We start from the raw sequence: 19,486 nt of genomic DNA on the forward strand, positions 1-19,486 counted from the left end.
AGAAGGTGTAAGTCAACTACCCTGGCCAGCAAGATCTCCGGATCTGTCCCCCATTGAGCATGTTTGGGACTGGATGAAGCATCGTCTCACGCGGTCTGCACGTCAAGCACGAACGCTGGTCCAACTGAGGCGCCAGGTAGAAATGGCATGGCAAGCCGTTCCACAGGACTACATCCAGCATCTCTACGATCGTCTCCATGGGAGAATAGCAGCCTGCATTGCTGCGAAAGGTGGATATACACTGTACTAGAGCCGACATTGTGCATGCTCTGTTGGCTGTGTCTATGTGCCTCTGGTTCTGTCAGTGTGATCATGTGATGTATGTGACCCCAGGAATGTGTCAATAAAGTTTCCCCTTCCTGGGACAATGAATTCACGGTGTTCTTATTTCAATTTCCAGGAGTGTATATTAATTTCTTGTGTTTTATTTCCTTTAATATAGCGAAATCCCAAAAATTTGAGAAAGTTTCACGAAATGTAGTTAAAAATTGAATTCCGGGAATTTTGAGCGTCCCGAAACAAATTTTCGGGACACCGGAACACAGGGATGAAAACCGGGACAATCCCGGTTTTCCGGGACGTTTGGTCACCCTACACTAGGTAGATCTTGACCCTTATGACTTCGTGAAGGAGTCAATGTATCCCGCGGACTAAAATGTTTGGAGACCCCTGATTCAGAACAAAATATGACCTGTCATTAAAATTTGGTTCCTAGTGATGAGAGCCCGCCGTGTGTTTGCCGTGCAGACATGACGCAGCTGTTCCTGCGGAGCCCTGAGGACGCGGTCGCGCCGCTGGGGGACCGCGTCTCGTTCGACTGCCGGCTGCGCTCGGGGGCGGATCGCATCCGCTGGAAGCACGCCGGCCGCTTCGTGTCGCACGTGCCGCAGCAGGCGCAGTCGACGTCGGCGTCGTCGGCGTCGTCCCACGCCCAGCAGGCGCACCCGGCTCCCTCCGGAGCCAACGGCGGCAAGGGCCGCGTGCGGTCCAGCTACCAGGTGCACGTCACCAGCTACGACCAGGCCGGCGACTACCAGGTCGGTACCACGGCAGCGGGCGCTCGCAGTTACCACGGGCGCCACGTGAAAAACTTAAACACACTACTGGCCATTAAAATTGCCACACCAGGAAGACGACGCGCTACAGACCCTAAATTCAACCGACAGGAAGAAGATGCTGTGATATACAAATGATTAGCTTTCCAGAGCATTCACACAAGGTTGGCGCCGGTGGCGACGCTTACAAATTGCTGACATGAGGAAAGTTTCCAACCGATTTCTCATACACAAACAGCAGTTGACCGGCGTTGTTGTGATGCCTCGTGTAAGGAGGAGAAACGCGTACCATCACGTTTCCGACTTTGATAAAGGTCGGATTGTAGCCTATCGCGATTGCGGTTTATCATATCGCGGCATTGCTGCTCGCGTTGGTCGACATCCAATGACTTTTAGTAGAAAATCGAATCGGTGGGTTCAGGAGTGTAATACGGAACGCCGTGCTGGTTCCCAACGGCCTCGTATCACTAGCTGTCGAGATGACAGGCATCTTATCCGCATGGCTGTAACGGACCGTGCATCCACCTCTCGATCCCTGAGTCAACAGATGTGGACGTTTGCAAGACAACAACCACCTGCACGAACAGTTCGGCGACGTTTGCTGCAGAATGGACTATCAGCTCGGAGACCATGGCTGCGGTTACTCATGACGCTGCCATCACAGACAGGAGCGGCAGCGATGGTATACTCAACGACGAACCTGGGTGCACGAATGGCAAAACGTCATTTTTCCGGATGAACCAGGTTCTGTTTACAGCATCATGATGGTCTCATCCGTGTTTGGTGACATCGCACATTGGAAGCGTGTATTCGTCATCGCCATACTGGCGTATCACCCGCCGTGATGGTACGGGGTGCCCTTCGTTACACGTCTCGGCCACCTCTTGTTCGCATTGACGACACTTTGAACAGTGGACGTTACATTTCAGATGTGTTACGACCCGTGGCTCTACTCTTAGTTCGATCCCTGCGAAACCCTACATTTCAGCAGGATAATGCACGACCGCATGTTGCAGGTCCTTTACGGGCCTCTCTCGGTACAGAAAATGTTCGACTGCTGCCCTGGCACATTCTCCAGATCTCTCACCAACTGAAAACGATTGGTCAATGGTGGCCGAGCATTTGGCTCGTCACAATACGCCAGTCACTACTCTTGATGAATTGTGGTATCGTGTTGAAGCTGCATGGGCAGCTGTACCTGTACACGCCATCCAAACTCTGTTTGACTGAATGCCCAGGCGTATCGTGGCCGTTATTACGGCCAGAGGTGGTTGTTCTGGGTACTGATTTCTCAGGATGTATCACATGTCAGTTCTAGTATAATATATTTGTCCAATGAATACCTGTTTGCCATCTGCATTTCTTCTTTGTGTAGCAATTTTAATGGCCAGTAGTGTATTTTAATGTAGCCTCATATTGTCAGGGAGGAGACTGTGGTCCTAACAAAAACTGGTCCTGACAAAAAAATTGTGAACTATAATGTGGAAACATGCCCAAGTCACACCAATATTACACATAGTACGCGAAGGAACTTTGCCCACTTCTTTCAGCGGTGTACCGTAGATCTCTAGAAGAGCGAAGGGTTCCAAAAGATTGGAAAAGGGCACAGGTTATCCCCGTTTTCGAGAAGGAACGTCCAGCAGATGTGCAGAACAATAGACCTATATCTCTAACGTCGATCGGTTGTAGAATTTTGGAACACGTTTCTAGCATTTGTAGACTTAGAGAAAGCTTTTGACAATGTTGACTGGAATACTCTCTTTCAAATTCTGAAGGTGGCAGGGGTTAAAAAATGGGAGCGAAAGGCTATTTACAATTTGTACAGAAACGAGATGGCAGTTATAAGAGTCGAGGAACATGAAAGGGAAGCAATTGTTGGAAAGGGAGTGAGACAGGGTTATAGCCTTTCCCCGATGTTATTCAGTCTGTATATTGCGCAAGCAGTGAAGGAAACAAAAGAAAAATTCGGAATTAAAATCCATGGAGAAGAAATAAAAGCTTTAAGGTTCGCCGATGACACTGTAATTCTGCCAGAGACAGGAAAGGACCTGGAAGAGCAGCTGGACGGAATGATCAGTATCTTGAAAGGAGGATATAAGATGAACATCAATAAAAGCAAAACGAGGATAATGGAATGTAGTCGAATTAGATTAGGAAATGAGACGCTTTAAGTAGTAAATAAGTTTTGCTATTTGGGGAGCAAAATAACTGATGATGGTCGAAGTAGAGAGGATATAAAATGTAGACTGGCAATGGCAAAGGAAAGCGTTTCTGAAGAAGAGAAATTTGTTAACTTCGAGCATAGATATAAGTGTCAGGAAGTCGTTTCTGAAAGTATTTGTATGGAGGGTAGCCGTGTATGGAACTGAAACGTGGACGATTAGTAGTTTGGACAAGAAGAGAATAGAAGCTTTCGAAATGTGTTGCTACAGAAGAATGCTGAAGATTAGGTGGGTAGATCATATAACTAATGAGGAGTTATTGAACAGAATTGGGTAGAAGAGGAGTTTGTGGCACAACTTGACTAGAAGATGGGATCAGTTGGTAGGACATGTTCGAAGGCATCGAGGGATCTCCGATTTAGTATTGGAGGGCAGCGCGGAGGGTAAAAATCGTAGAGGGAAACGAAGAGATGAATACACTATCAGATTCAGAAGGATGTAGATTGCGATAGGTACGGGGAGATGAAGAATCTTGCACAGAATAGAGTAGCACGGAGAGCCGCAGCAAACCAGTCTCTGGACTGAAGACCACCACCACCACAACAACAACAAAACAACAACATTGTGTTCGAGCATTGTGAACTATCTCGAAGACAGCGGTCTATTGACACACTGTCAATGCGGATTTAGAAAGCCACCGAGGACACAGAGGATAGTGCGACTGCAGGGATTTATCCCTTGCACGCTCCCCGTGAGACCCACATTCCCAACTTAATGTCCACACACTACATTCGTAGTTCCCCTGCCCATTACACTCATTACTCGTACCAGACAATCTTACCGAGTCCCATAAGAGTTCGAACAATGCGTGTGCATCCGGACAGAAGAAGAAGGTCAATGGCCTGTTTACCTGAACTATATATGAAGATGGTATCTGTTCTTTCGGACATGCAGTTTGTGGTGGGAAAAGCGATACCGTTAACTGTTTCGAACGTTTCGAAGCAGCAGCCAACCGTTCCTGACAACTGAATCACTGGCAACCAGTCAGTGAGTACTTTCTTGTTCTCTGAGTAAGCCGAGATACGTGACACGGTGTACTTCGTTATTCACTTATTGCTCCCTTCTTGTCGGATATATGGTCGGTACCATCCTGCTTTTCGTTGCAAGATAATTTAGAGGAGGAGGCAGTACTTTAGTTGTTCAAATGGTTCAAGTGGCTCTGAGCACTATGGGACTCAACTGCTGTGGTCATTAGTCCCCTAGAACTTAGAACTACTTAAACCTAACTAACCTAAGGACATCACACACGTCCATGCCCGAGGCAGGATTCGAACCTGCGACCGTAGCAGTAGCACGGTTCCGGACTGCGCGCCTAGAACCACGAGACCATCGCGGCCGGCCACTTTAGTTGTAATAGTTTTAGCTTCAAATGGTTCTAATGGCTCTGAGCACTATGGGACTTAACATCTGAGGTCATCAGTCCCCTAGAACTCAGAACTACTTAAACCTAACTAACCTGAGGACATCACACTCATCCATGCCCGAGGCAGGATTCGAACCTGCGACCGTAGCAGTCGCGCGGTTCCGGACTGAGCGCCTAGAACCGCTAGACCACAGCGGCCGGCAAAAGTTCTAGGTGTCGCAACGCACCTCTTAAACCATATAATCGCCCCCCTCCCTGTACCTTCTCCTCCCTTCCTCCCCCCCCCCCCCTTCTCCCCATGTAAATCACAAGTTTCAATATCTGAAAACCTGTGATGAAGCTCACAATGAGAAATCATTTTTTACAAAATAGTGGTGTGAGATGTAGATTTTAAAACACTATTTCTTACAATCACAACAATAAAACCACAAGATTTAATATAAACAATGGGTGGTACCATCTGTTCCCGTAGCTGTGTCACTATGCCCCCTAGTTCTGCTGGATACATACCGGCGCAAGTCGGTAATCTTCGTGCCTATGGCGTCATGTTTTTAACTGCTGCCTGCAGCAACGTTCAAACATTTGCACTGTAGCTGCTCTGTGAACTTGTCCTGAGTGTGCTGCACGCACGCACACACACACGCAGACACACACACGCGCACGCACACACACACACACACACACACACACACACACACACACACACAGTATAACGCCCACCGTCTGCCCATCGCGTCATGTTTTACTGCATCTTGCACGTTAAAATTCTTGGTTGTACGGTACGTTTATCCTGTCATTTAAATTAATCCGCATGTACACCTCTGAATGAAAAGGACACAAGATCTGTGAAAATAGTTGAAATCTATTTTTTTTAAAAAATTTCTGTAATACCACTTTTCTCCCTCACTCTCGTTTTAATAAGATGTGTCTTTTCCATGCTTGAAAGTACACACATCAAAAAAAGTTTTGCATCTGCCCCGTTCCTAACAGTCCTGAAGATAGACCTTGACTGTAGATATTGTATCACACAGTCCCTATGACTGTTTAGAGATGTCACTAAACCCGCCCAAAGATGTAAACAACCATGTATGAGCAGCGCCTAAGACGGATGGGGTCCGACAGCCGATCAGTTCGTCATTCCACCAGGAAGGAGGTACACGGCTCGTGTTTTTTGTAGTTCAGCCATCCCTAGACGGTCAATACCGCGGTTCGATCGCGTCCGCATTGTTACTTTGTGTTAGGAAGGGCTCTCAACAAGGGAAGTGTCTAGGTGTCTCGTAGTGAACCAAAACCATGTTGTTCGGACATGGAGGAGACACAGACAGACAGGAACTGTCGATGACATGCCTCGTTCAGGCCGCTCAAGGGCTGCTACTGCAGTGGATGACCGTTACCTGCGGATTATGGCTCGGAGGAATTCTGAAAGCAATGCCACCATGTTGAATAATGCTTTTCGTGCAGCCACAGGTCGTCGTGTTACGACTCAAACTGTGCGCAATAGGCTTCATGGTGAGGTCCACCTTTGCAACCACGACACCATGCAGTGCGGTACACATGGGCCCAACAACATGCCGAATGGAACCGTCAGGATTGGCATCACGTTCTCTTCACCGATGAGTGTCGCATATGCCTTCAACCAGACAATCGTCTGAGACGTGTTTGGAGGCAACCCGGTCAGGCTGAACGCGTTAGACACACTGTCCAGCGAGTGCAGCAAAGTAGAGGTTTTGGGGTGGCATTATGTGGGGCCGACGTACGCCGCTGGTGGTCGTGGAAGGCGCCGTAACGGGTGTACGATACGTGAATGCCATCCTCCGATCGACATTGTAACCACATCGGCAGCAAATTGGCGAGGCATTCGTCTTTACGGACGACAATTCGCATCCCCAACGTGCACATCTTGTGAATGACTTCCTTCAGTGTAACGACATCGCTCGACTAGAGAGACCAGCATGTTCTCCAGACACGACCATATCGAACATGCATGGGGTAGATTGAAAAGCGCTGTTTATGGACGACGTGACCCACCATCCGCTCTGAGGGATCTACGCAGAATCGCCGTTGAGGATTAGGACAATCTGGACAATGCCTTGATGGACTTGTTGATAGTATGACACGACAAATACAGGCATGCATCAATGCAAAAGGACGTGCTACTGGGTACTAGAGGTACCGGTGTGTACATTAATCTGGACCACCATCTCTGAAGGTCTCGCCATATGGTGGTACAGCATGCAATGTGTGGTTTTCATGAGCAGTAAAAAGGGCGGAAATGATGTTTATGTTGATCTCTATTCCAATTTTCTGTACAGGTTCCGGAACTCTAGGAACCGAGGTAATGCAAAACTTTTTTTTTGATGTGTATAATTTGCAGAATGTACAAAGCGTGTTTGTTTTATTGCATTTCTTCTACCTTTGGGTGATAAATTTCTCCGAGCCGAAGTCCAGTTCACGCGACAGGACCATAGTAATTAAAGAGCGTAATTTACAGACGTTTATTGTAAGTTGATGCTAATGTAAATGAAATTAACTTTCCGTACAGGGCTGCTCTACGCCAGAAGCATCTTAATGTTTTATAAAAAGTTTAGCGTCTGTTGTAAACACGTAGGGAACTTACCCGCCAGCCGTCGGGTGTGGAAAAATCTAGAAAAATTTCCTTTTATTTTTTTCCACATCATTTTTAAGCGACTTATCGCGACAAGTGTTCACCCATTGTCATGTTCACTGGTGCCCGCGCAGCGGCAAATTATAGTTATGTTGCGATTTCATACGCGTGTGTTATTTTAAATCTCCGGTGCAGACCTGTTCCAGTGAGTTCAAGAAAGAACCCCTTGAAGGTGCTGGAACGCCATCAAGCCCTGAGATAATGTAACCAGAGCAGCAAAATTACAAAGTAATTTACTTGTTCTCCTGCAACTAAAAAGTTAAAACTTGCCCATAATTCAAGCGCGACTGGAAGGTCAGAGATTTAGACGTTGTCGGTGAATGATAAAAGAGCAGATTTAAACCTGAACATTTCAAAAATGATCAGCCACGAGACATCACAGTGTGTTCTGCCCAACGGGAGGTCTGAAACCAGCTGTTGGTGTTCTAGGGAAGGAAACTGAGGAATGGTCCTCATTACCATGACACTCTCGGAGCAGTAGAAGAGCTCAACTTCAGACGAATTACACTGGAAAGGGGAACATAAAGCAGACGCCTCGAGCTCAGAAAATTTTATGATTGCTTAAAACAGCCAGTGAATATTGCTACTTCCGATTGCGCGGAAGTGTTGGACTCATCGACTTGGCCTGGAAATCCTGGAATGACTATTTGAGGGAGAAAAAATGCCTGCATACCTCCTCCTTCCTCCCCCCTTCTTCTTCTTCTTCTACCTGAAACGCTTCTGCTTACGCAGCTCATTCACAGAGCTTCTTCCAAGCGTCTCTTTGCACCCACAGTCTATCATTTAGCACCTCCTACCATTGCAGTCCTCTTCAGTTTACATCGCCCTCCACCTGATCTCTCCATCTTGTTCGTGGTCTTCCGGTTGATCTTCAGCCAGATGCTGTTCACTCTAGGACCCTTCTGGGAAGTCTTTCTGGTCCCATTGTTTAATGTGGCAAAACCATTTAAGCCTGTTTCCCTCAGTAGCCACTTTTAGGAGACTGATCTGCAGGTTGTTTCGTACAGTTTCATCCCTTATACTGTCTGTCCCTTCCCGTCTTATCCTGGATCCCTTGTAGAAATCTCGTATCTGTTGCTGGTATTCTGCTCGGTTTTTTCTTGGTCAAATCCAACATTCTGAATCATAGGTCAAAATTGGCAGATAATATGACTTGTACTTTCTGATCGTTGCTTTGGCAGGCACTTTCCAGTTTCTACTATTTTCTGTTCTCTCCGAGATTTAATCCTCGATGTTTCCTTTCTGGTTAATCTACTTTCTAGATACTTGAAAGAATCTACTTCTTTAATAATTTTTCCACTGCAAGTTACATACTTAATGTTTTCAATTTTTCTTGCTGATTTTTATTAGTTCACGTTTTCTTAAGTTAATTTCCATGTACGCTTCTTCAATTACTTTCTGCCAGGTATTTATGTGTTCATCCAATTTCTGCCGATTTTCTTACTAAATCATCACATCGTCTGCATACGCTGTGTGTTGTGGACTTCCCTTACGATATCCATTGCTGTTTTAAAAAGCACTGGCGAGATCACAACTCCTCTTTATGTTAGAAATCATTCTGATTTTTCGCCGCCTATTATAACACAGTTCAGGCATATTTGAACATGTTTCTGATTCTCAGTTGCATTTCTTTTGTTAATTTAAGTCTGTTCTGACCTTGCCATATCTCTTCCCTTCTGACAGTGTAATAAACCTTTTTTATATCTCCGAAGGCAACATCGATGTCTTTCCCAGATTTTCGAATCTTTTCTAAAACCTGTTGATCTACAGTTGATCTTCTAGGCCGAAACCCTTGTTTTTTCTTCTCTTAACTGTGTTTGTCTTATTCCTGATTTTTCTTCATGCAGTGACACAACGGTGCTACTCCTCTGTAATTCTCACAGAACGCTCTATTATCGTTCTCAACATAGGTACAATAATTGCCTTTGTCTAATAACCAGGAATCTTTCCATATGTCCATAGTAGCCTCATTAGTCTATACAGCCACTGAATTTGGGTAGGTCCTGCGGCTTTGATCATTTCCACTGTGATGTCTTCTACTCCAAGAGCTGCTGTGGCATTTTTCATTTCTAATACAGCTGTCTCCACATGCTACATCTGCAGGTCTTCTCTTTCTAATTCCTCTCTGATGGTGATATTTCTTTCGTCTCCCTCTATCTCGACATGTGTTTTTGTTTCGTCCTGTCCATCATAAGTTTCTTGCAAGTATTCTTCCATACGTTCAAAACTTCTTCCTCCCTCATTACTTTTCTCTCTTTCCAAGCATTCATCCCAACTTCCAGGGCCTGCTGGTTAAGCGAATGTGGCATGTTAATTTTAAGGCCCTTACTGTCGCCACCCTGGTATCACGACAACGTTTCACTAGGAAACACCGGTCAATTGTTGTTTGTGTGTGAGAAATCGGTTGGAAACTTTCCTCGTGTCAGCACGTTGTAGGTGTCGCCACCGGCGCCAACCCTGTGTGAATGCTCTGAAAAGCTAATCATTTGCATATCCCAGAATCTTCTTCATGTCGGCTAAATTTCGCATCTGTAGCACGTCATCTTCGTGGTGTAGCAATTTTAATGGCCAGTAGTGCATCTTTAGAGCGTCAGCAATCTGATGTTAGTTAAATTGCTAGGTCCTCCACTGCAGTTGTTTCAGTTTCTGAGTTAATTACGCTCTTTGCTTATAAACGGCAGACATTGTGTCACTGATATCAAAAGTGAAGTGAGAAGGCGCAATGAACTGACGACAATTTGGAAACAATTATAATGCTAGGTAATGTTAATGACAATGTAATTTTATAGTTAAATACTCGTAAATAATCAGCTATATTGAAAACTTCAGTAATTATCGCTGCTTATATCTAGCGTGAAAGTCCCCCAAACTTATTTAGAAAAAGAGCACTGGCCAAAGCGATTGAATATAATATTAGACTAATCGCAGCCCTCACGGATGCATTTAGCCAGCCATTCATACGTGAATCGTGACTTAAACGGAGTAAAAGCCCTAATAATACGTACAATTGAGCGCACCCTCTGCCACGCAATTCACAGTGGTTTGCAGAGTATAGATGGCAGTCTAATATATACAGTCACAACATTCTCTGGTGCGAGCTGGACACAGTAGCGCTCCAAGTGGTGAGAAAGCACAGTCACATTTGTCATAAGGATAATGTTTGATTTTAGTTATTTTCTACGTAATTAACGAAGTAGTTGTATTTTTGCCTTCCATGCGTTAGTAATTTACCAAGACACATGAATTGTGTATTTGCAGCTTACTCCTCTGAAAGCAAGAGAATATAAATACATGTTTCATGCATGAGAAGCCTGTATTTCCGTTGTTATTCTGACAGGCACTTTCTGTGACACTTAAAAATCTTATGGACTCTAATGATACGCCCAATCTTACACTTGACTCCACTTCTAGCTAAGGAATCTTTTTATAAATATAATTACATTTGCTTCAAAAGCGAATGTGTGGAAGATCCTTGCCGTTAGTTGCTCAGATTTAGCAACAGTTGTGGAACTGTCTTCCTCTGTGTTTGGAAACAGTTTTATTGCCGTTGACGATTTATTATCACGTCTGAGAGTTTTCCCCTTAAGCTACAGGTGTGGTGACTTATTTGGTACGTTAAATAACGTTGGTATTGCATCTTCTGGAGTTTATCAGTAAATATCTGTACATTACAAGAGAATCGCAAATAAACTGCCCTGTAGTGTTCGTTTCATACCTCTCATGGTACCTACGAAAGTAAATGAGGACAAATGCAATGTCTTAGTTATTGTCGACTTTTATGACACTGCGTACACTCATTACGTTGCAAGCCGATATTAAAGTTATTATTTGCACTCATCCGATATCGTATTCAGAAGTATCGCTTGCTGACCACTTAGGGCGCCCCTATCTCTGTGGTTAAGAAAAACGACGGAGTGTCACGACTGTAATGTTGGACTGTGTTATAATTGTAAATGTCTTTGCTGTAAGCGAACCTGTTTTCGACTGTCGAAACCGAACAACAGATTGATAGGGCGATGACAAACAGAACGCTGAATGCTGAGGAGACAGCTTGGCTAGTGTGTTATCTTTCGCGTGTGAGGACACAGATAGATCATTTAAATCAATGTTAACCAAATCAACTGCAGAATTGCAGCGAATAATATTGAGTAAACTGCTAGGTGTGCGCTCTGCTTTTATGCATGAATGAACTAAGACAGTTTTCACGCATGCGATGGACGCCAGTCGGCGAGTCATAGGGGAAACAGTCCGTTTACGATATTGCAGGTTTGAACATATTCGAGGACTGTGTTTTGGTGTGAATAAGCCGTGAACTGTGTTGTATCTGTCACTGAACTGACTGTTTTGCGGGTGCCATGAAGTGGATTACTCGTATACTCTGTAAATACGTGCCGCATAGATCAAATTGCGCACACTCTGAAATAGCGACCCCAGGTTAGGGTTCTTTTTCACAGTTTTGGGGAAAACTATATTTTTTTGGTGGGGGGGGGGGGGGACACATTTAGTGAAACAGAAGAAACCTTGGGGACATTTTTGGAAAGAAAGTATTTTATCTGTCTAGCCTTACCACTAATGCCATCTCTAATATTTTAGAACAAACAACACATACTTGCAGAATGAAATTTTCACTCTGCAGCAGAGTGTGCGCTGATATGAAACTTCCTGGCAGATTAAAACTGAGTGCCGGACCGAGACTCGAACTCGGGACTCTTGCCTTTCGCAGGCAAGTGCTCTACCGTCTGATCTACGACTCACCACCCGTCCTCACAGCTATCTTCGCCAGTACCTCGTCTCCTACCTTCCAAATTTCACAGAAGCTGTCCTGTGAAACTTTGCAGGACTAGCACTCTTGTAAGAAAGGATCTCGCGGATACATGGCTTTGCCAAAGCCTGGGGGATGTTTCCAGAATGAAATTTTCTCCCTTTAGCGGAGTTTGTGCCGATATACCTGCAAAGGCAAAGGTCCTGAGTTCGAGTCACGGTCCGGCACTTTTATCTGCCAGGAAGTTTCATATCAGTGCACACTCTACTGCAGAGTGAAAAAAGTTAAATTTGTATAATCCAAGGAACTTAACAGTAAATGTGTTAATATCATGGAAAGCATGGCACAAAAGTCATTAACGTATCTTCAAAATTGTGAGTTTGGCGCATCTTTTAAATACTGTGTTTTTGTCAAGAACGTCCCCTCTTAAAGAAGAAGAAGAAGAAGAAGAAGAAGAAGAAGAAGAAGGAGCGTGTCCTACATCTGGCGTAAAATAAGACAGAGCTTTATTTACCCATAACAATTTTCTAAAAGAAATATTACTCTTAGAACCCATTGATTACATCAGCTCTCTTCGAATGGACAATGAAACCTTTAATAACTTTTTAAGGCCCTTGTAAAAGCGCAAACTTGTTTATCAGATTCGCCATTATCTAACCACCGGTGTATCAAAATAAGCCTGTACACGTACCAACGATCTTCGTCAGTTCCACTTGACTTTTGAATCAGACGTTGTTCATGTATGCTGTATTGTAACACTAGTGGGACACTCAGAACCTGATGAGTACTTCAACATTCTATGTATGGACAGTGAAATTTTGTGCCGGACCGAGACTCTAACACGGATTTCCCGCTTATTGTGAGCGGTTGTCTTACCATACGGCTATGCGAGCACGACTCTCGGCCAGGCAGAGTGAGGGTATCTACCCCGGGCAGCAATTTCAGGGGGCGCCAAATTCATGTTCTTGAAGAAAAAGAGAAAAAAACCTTGTTTCACAAAGCGCCTAGCACCCAGCGCACGTTGATCTATCGATTGTATGATTTTGAAACGCATCCCAGTTGGCTTTTGAATACATTCTAAGTTGATTTCTGATCGAATCATGAAGGCGTTTTTTGAATGCGTGCATAGTGTACGTGATGTCTCTGCCAGGGGAATCCCCGTCGCACCTATAAATTAAAAACTTTCCCGCTGACAAAAGGGGAAGGGACTATACGAACTCAACAGAATAACCCCAACGAGTGAATGCCAATCGCTGTGTGTTTATGTGGTTTTTTGGGTGTGCAAAAGATTAGCTTTGTTATAATTATTAGCGAAATCCGTATATTCAGAATACCAGAGTGGAAATTAACAACAAAATGATCATTTGTGCCAAAACAATCTCGCTTTATCGGTGCGTGTGGTACAACTGCTGCAATGTTAGAAAGGTCTATTTCGTTTTATATAGTAGACAGTGACAAAATAGACGTAATCAAATCGAGAAACCACACCAGTCTTGGGTACAATTCGTACAACAGCTTTTTAAATAGACAACGACATTTTGATTTTTCATGTAGCGAAACGTTTGACGAACTTTGATGAAGTGATTGGTTCTTTCGCAGAAAGGAAAGCACGCCGTGTAAAGCTGTAGCAAGATTACAGAGACGAAAAAAAAAAAAGTACTGGGATCTAAGGATTGGAGAAATATGCACTGTCTTGCTTGCCTGTTGTATTTACTGGTTTTATGTTTCCTATTTTTAATTTTATGTCACGCAAAAGACAAAATTATTAGGTAATAGGCGATAAAAAGTGCAAATTTACTGAAAAGTTCTTATTCTCCGGGTTACAAATAATCCCACCCAGCACTAATTGTGTTTTTTCTTTTTTTTTTTTTTTTAAAAAAAAAAGGGTACAGGGTGTCAAACCGGCCAACTGGGAGCAGGAGATGCACCACCTTACATTTTACTTTCCACCATCCTGGATATTGGTTTGTGGCTTCCATTACAAAATATACTCGTTTGAATTCCACAGAGCCAAATATAGTGATGTCCGGTAGAGGAATGCTGTGTAAATAGGCGTGACATTGCACTTTGGCACACTTATGGCCAGATAATATGGCTTACATTTCCTCGAACATATATGTTTTACATATCAAACTCTTCAGAAAGTTGTGCGCTGCAAAGAGAACAAATTTTTGAAAAAATCGTTTTTTTTTTTTAAATTTTTGACGTCCTATCTCAAATGGTCGAGGGGGAGGGGAGCTATATCAGGTTAAATTTCCGGTTCGGAAATATCCCAGATCTGGGACTGCTCTCGGCCAAACCCAAATTTCCATATTTCACTTAAGGATGTGTCAACAACCTGCACTCATACAATCATTATGCATATCCCGTACAGGGGAGAAAAACCTCATTGAAAGTCGCTTGCCAGGTGTCGGCGGATAAATGCAATATTGCACTGTCTGTGTTATTCCGTATTACGATGCAATATTTCTTCAGACATGCAGGCATGTCCCAAGAAACAGGCACTGCGGCAACTGCAGCCATTACGAAACGCATGAAATGTATTCGCTGTTGGGAATGTGGACAGTCATCAGCTGTATAAGGGAATGGCGACAATGAAAAGCACATGGGAGAGAAAATCGATTGTGGAAGTAGAAAATAAACAGCTAGAAACTGATTTCCAGAATGGATTTTGGGGTGTTTCCATGACCATCCATAAAACAGTATTGTGATATTAATTAACGAAATCTGATTTTGGGATCCCCATGTAAACACAGTAATTCTCATTTACATTTTCCTTTGTATAATCAGATCAGTTGCATTCCGTAGATATGTTGGCACACGTGAGGCAATATTGACCCTATGACCTATCTTAGAAAATAGATTAAGGAAAGGCAAACCTACGTTTCTAGCATTTCTAGACTTAGAGAAAGCTTTTGACAATGTTGACTGGAATACTCTCATTCAAATTCTGAAGGTGGCAGGGATAAAATACAGGCTATTTACAATTTGTATAGAAACCAGATGTCAGTTATAAGAGTCGAAGGGCATGAAAGTGAAGCAGTGGTTGGGAGGGGAGAGAGACAAGGGTTGTAGCCTATCCCCGATGTTATTCAATCTGTATATTGAGGAAGCAGTTAAGGAAACAAAAGAAAAATTCGGAGTAGGTACTAAAATCCATGGAGAAGAAATAAAAACTTTGAGGTTTGCTGATGTCATTGTAATTTTGTCAGAGACAGCAAAGGAACTGGAAGAGAAGTTGAACGGAATGGACAGTGTCTTGAAAGGAGGAAGGAGGACATAAGATGAACATCAACAAAAGCAAAACGAGGATAATGGAATGTAGTCGAATTAAGTCGGGTGATGCTGAGGGAATTAGATTACGAAAAGAGACACTTAAAGTAGTGAAGGAGTTTTGCTATTTGGGGAGCAAAATAACTGATGATGGTCGAAGTAGAGAGGATATAAAATGTAGACTGGCAATGGCAAGGAAAGCGTTTCTGAAGAAGAGAAATTTGTTAACATCAAGTATAGATTTAAGTGTCAGGAAGTCATTTCTGAAAGCATTTGTATGGAGTGTAGCCATGTATGGAAGTGAAACGTGGACGATAAATAGTTTGGACAAGAAGATAATAGAAGCTTTCGAAATGTGGTGCTACAGAAGAATGCTGAAGATTAGATGCGTATATCACATAACTGATGAGGAGGTACTGAATAGAATTGGAGAGAAGAGAAATTTGTGGCACAACTTGACTAGAAAAAGGGATTGGTTGGTATGGCATATTCTGAGGAATCAAGGGATCACCAGTTTAGTATTGGAGGGCAGCGTGGAGGGTAAAAAATCGTAGAGGGAGACCAAGAGATGAATACACTAAACAGATTCAGAAGGATGTAGGTTGCAGTAGGTACTGGGAGATGAAGAAGCTTGCACAGGATAGAGTAGCATGGAGAGCTGCATCAAACCAGCCTCAGGACTGAAGACCACAACAACAATCACTACAAAAGTTGGAAATTACGAAAACTGATTTTATGGGACTAAATAATTTGTCAGAAATTTTCTTTTATTGTACAGTATAATCAGAAAAAGTAATTATTTTGCTAGGAGTTAGTATTTTTGTGAAGGGTACCAATGTGTAATTATTATTTGCATAATTTCTACTCCAAGAGTAAATTCGTTTTTATTTGATCTGAATTTGGGGCACTAAAATGATTAAGCTTTATTGAACTTACTGATACTGTGCTGTGAGACAAACCTATTGAAATAGACGTAAACATATTACAAGACCTCCAAGGAGACAGACATGTCCACACGTGACCTCACGCCTGTTGCAGTGTGTGGCGTGGTTCGGTGCGGCGGCCCTGGTCTCGACGCCTGCGCAGTTGCTGGTGGCTCGGCTGGACCCCTTTCCCGGTGGCGACGGGCCCAGCCAGCAGGTGGAGGTGCACGTGGCCGTGGGTGGAAGTCTGGTACTGCCCTGCCAGCCGCCCCCGAGTGTGCCACCACCCGCGCTGCTCTTCTACCGGGACGAACACCGTCTCCAGCCCAGGAGCTCCTCTGCTCAAGCAGGTAAGTGCCAATGGCATAGCTAGGCTGAGGTAGCTGGAGCAGAACACCAGAAATAATACACCCCCCCCCCCCCCCCCCAGAAAAAAAAAAAATGGAAATAAAATGTGTAAAATTATATGAGGATCACTCATAAAGAAATGCACACTATTTTTGTAAAAATACAGTTTTCATTCTGGTGTGTGAAAGTTTTACAGTGTGTAGATACATCCTTCCCACTTCCTTTCAAGCTTAGTTCAACCTGTTCCCGTGAGTGGCACCAGCACAGCATGTCTTCAAGATGGCTGCTACACTTGGCATACGTCAGAAGCAACGTGCTGCGAAAACGAGACAGTGGATAACATCCACAAGAGGTTGAAGAAGGTGTACGGAGCTGCTGCTGTCGATCGCAGTACAGTTAGTCGGTGGGCAAACAGGTTAGGTGATGAAAGTGGGCACGGCAATATTGAGGATTGCCCTCACAGCGGCAGGCCTCGTACTGCACACACTCCGAACAATGTGTAGAGAGTTGACGAATTGGTGACTGCTGACAGATGCATCACAGTGAACGAATTGTCACGCTTCGTTTGGATAGGGGAAGGAAGTGTTTGCAGAATACTGAAATTTTTAGCATTAATAAAGTTTGTGTCAGGTGGGTTCCCAGGATGTTGACAGTGGCTCACAAAGAAACAAGAAAAACAGTACACAGTGAACTTTTGGAACAGTATGGGAATGGTAGAGATGAATTTCTTGGAAAAATTGTGATAGATGATGAAACATGGCTCCATCATTTTTCACCACAGGCAAAGAGGTAATCAATAGAATGGCATCATGCAAATTCATCCAAGAAAAAATTCAAAACCGCACCTTTCTGCTGGAAAAGTTGCAGCTACAGTGTTTTTCGATTCTGAAGAATTGTTGGTTGAGGACATCATGCCAAGTGGAACTACTATAAATTCTGATGCATGTGTGACAACGCTGAAGAACCTTCAATCTCGACTGAGGCGTGTTCGACCACATCAGCAAAAGCAGGATGTTTTGCTGTTGCACGACAATGCATGGCCACGTGTCAGTCAAAAAACCATGGAAGCGATCACAAAACTCAGACGGACAACACTGAAACACCCGCCTTACAGTCCTGACCTGGCTCCATGTGACTATCATCTCTTTGGGAAACTGAAAGACTCTCTTCGTGGAACAAGGTTTGAAGATGATGACTCCCTTGTGCACGCTGCCAAACAGTGGCTTCAACAGGTTGGTCCAGAATTTTACCGTGCGGGTATACAGGCGCTGGTTCCAAGATGTCGTGAGGCAGTTGAGAGGGATGGAAATTATGTGGAGAAATGAAAATTTTGTACCTAAAGGAACATGTTGTAAAACTTTCGAACATGTAGAATAAAAGATGGATTTAAAAAAAATAGTGTGCATTTCTTTTGGAGTGACCCTTGTAACTTACAAAATGATGTATGTAGATTCACGAATACCCATATTGTAACACGATTGTGATATAAAGTCACTTAGGAGGCAGGTGACCATGTTGAATATGAACAGTACTACTGAACGAAGGCTGGACTGCTTGCTAATCAAAAAGGACTGCTTCAAAAATAGTATGACTTTATTGCTCATAATGATGTGATTCGGACTTTGCCTTCCTCAGATATCTGTTAAAAATAGTAAAGATACATGAAAATTACATAACAGGATCAGTATAGTGAAATACAAGAGCAACTCTCAGTTGTACAAATAAGGTACTTAGGTGAAAATATTTTGAGGAGCAACATGCTCTACATAGATATAAAGGTTATAAGATGTGTATGGAACAATCTTAAGCAGATTAGTGAAAAAATTTTAACATGAAGCATAGAGATGAACATTCATGCAAGATGGCAGTTAGTAGAGATGGTGGCGCCATACTTCGACATAATTCACAGCATAGTACAAAAAATTAAATCATAAAAAAACAACTGTCAAGTATATATAGAAAACAAAGTTGCTGTAACTTACCAAACGAGAAAGCGCTGGTCGAGTATACATGATAAAATTATAACAGTAAAATGGTTGCTGTCAGGTGGCAGAATGAAAACAGATGTGATACCTTACATTGTCAAGATTGACAGGGAATTTTATTTATGCAGAATAAAAGGTCAACAACAAAATAATTACAAAGTTTAATGTGTAATATAAAACTAATAAGTCTTATTGGCTGCCACCATGTGGAAGAGCAGTAGCAAAATAGGCATCACACATCATTGGAATTGACAATGGATACAATTAAAGCTAAACAACAAGTTATATAAAATTATGACTCAAATAAGAAAAAAATTGTCTGAGGCATATTGGCTGATGTCAGCTTGTAATAAAAACTAACAGATAAAAGGAACACAAGACCTATGGTGAGTGTCTTTTAAAAAAATGATAAACTTGTAGAAATGGAATAAGCAACACAATTGTACCATGATATAAAGACACAAATCTGAAACATAGAAGTACAGTTTGTTACAGCTAGTAGAAAAAGTTAAGACTGACACACATAGGAATAAAAGACTGTTTCAATGCAAACTGAATTTCATACTAGATAAAAACTATTCATAAAACAGTAACAACAGTGTGCATAATGTCTGTAGTGTGAAGGAGTGGGGGGGGGGGGGGTCTTTGAATCTGAGCTGCATGGATTCCAGCCAATTCAGCTTGTGCTGACTGCTATATTTGGGTATTTCATTTACCAGTTACAACTCACAGTGGACTTAAGTGGAACACTGCATATGGCTGTGATCATTCCAGAAATCTATAAGTTTGTAGCTTTTGGAAAAAAACAAAACATAAATAATATTAGTACTTGGCTTTTGACTTTCTTGCCACAATAACCCAAAAGAAATTTCCACAGGCCAGTGATGAAT

General features: G+C 43.1%; 1 protein-coding gene across 4 annotated transcripts in view; it reads left to right on the plus strand.

Moving 5' to 3' along the window:
- Positions 1-19,486, plus strand: part of LOC126291818 (interference hedgehog) — a 505,061-nt gene that overhangs the window by 414,705 nt on the left and 70,870 nt on the right. For all 4 annotated transcript variants that reach the window (XM_049985520.1, XM_049985517.1, XM_049985519.1 and 1 more), the window contains exons 3-4: positions 748-1,037; positions 16,379-16,613. In XM_049985520.1, coding sequence (XP_049841477.1) covers positions 748-1,037; positions 16,379-16,613 — 525 coding nt within the window. The remainder of the gene's footprint in view (positions 1-747; positions 1,038-16,378; positions 16,614-19,486) is intronic.

The sequence above is a fragment of the Schistocerca gregaria genome, chromosome 9, assembly GCF_023897955.1.
Source record: "Schistocerca gregaria isolate iqSchGreg1 chromosome 9, iqSchGreg1.2, whole genome shotgun sequence".
In the NCBI taxonomy this organism is placed as follows: domain Eukaryota; kingdom Metazoa; phylum Arthropoda; class Insecta; order Orthoptera; family Acrididae; genus Schistocerca; species Schistocerca gregaria.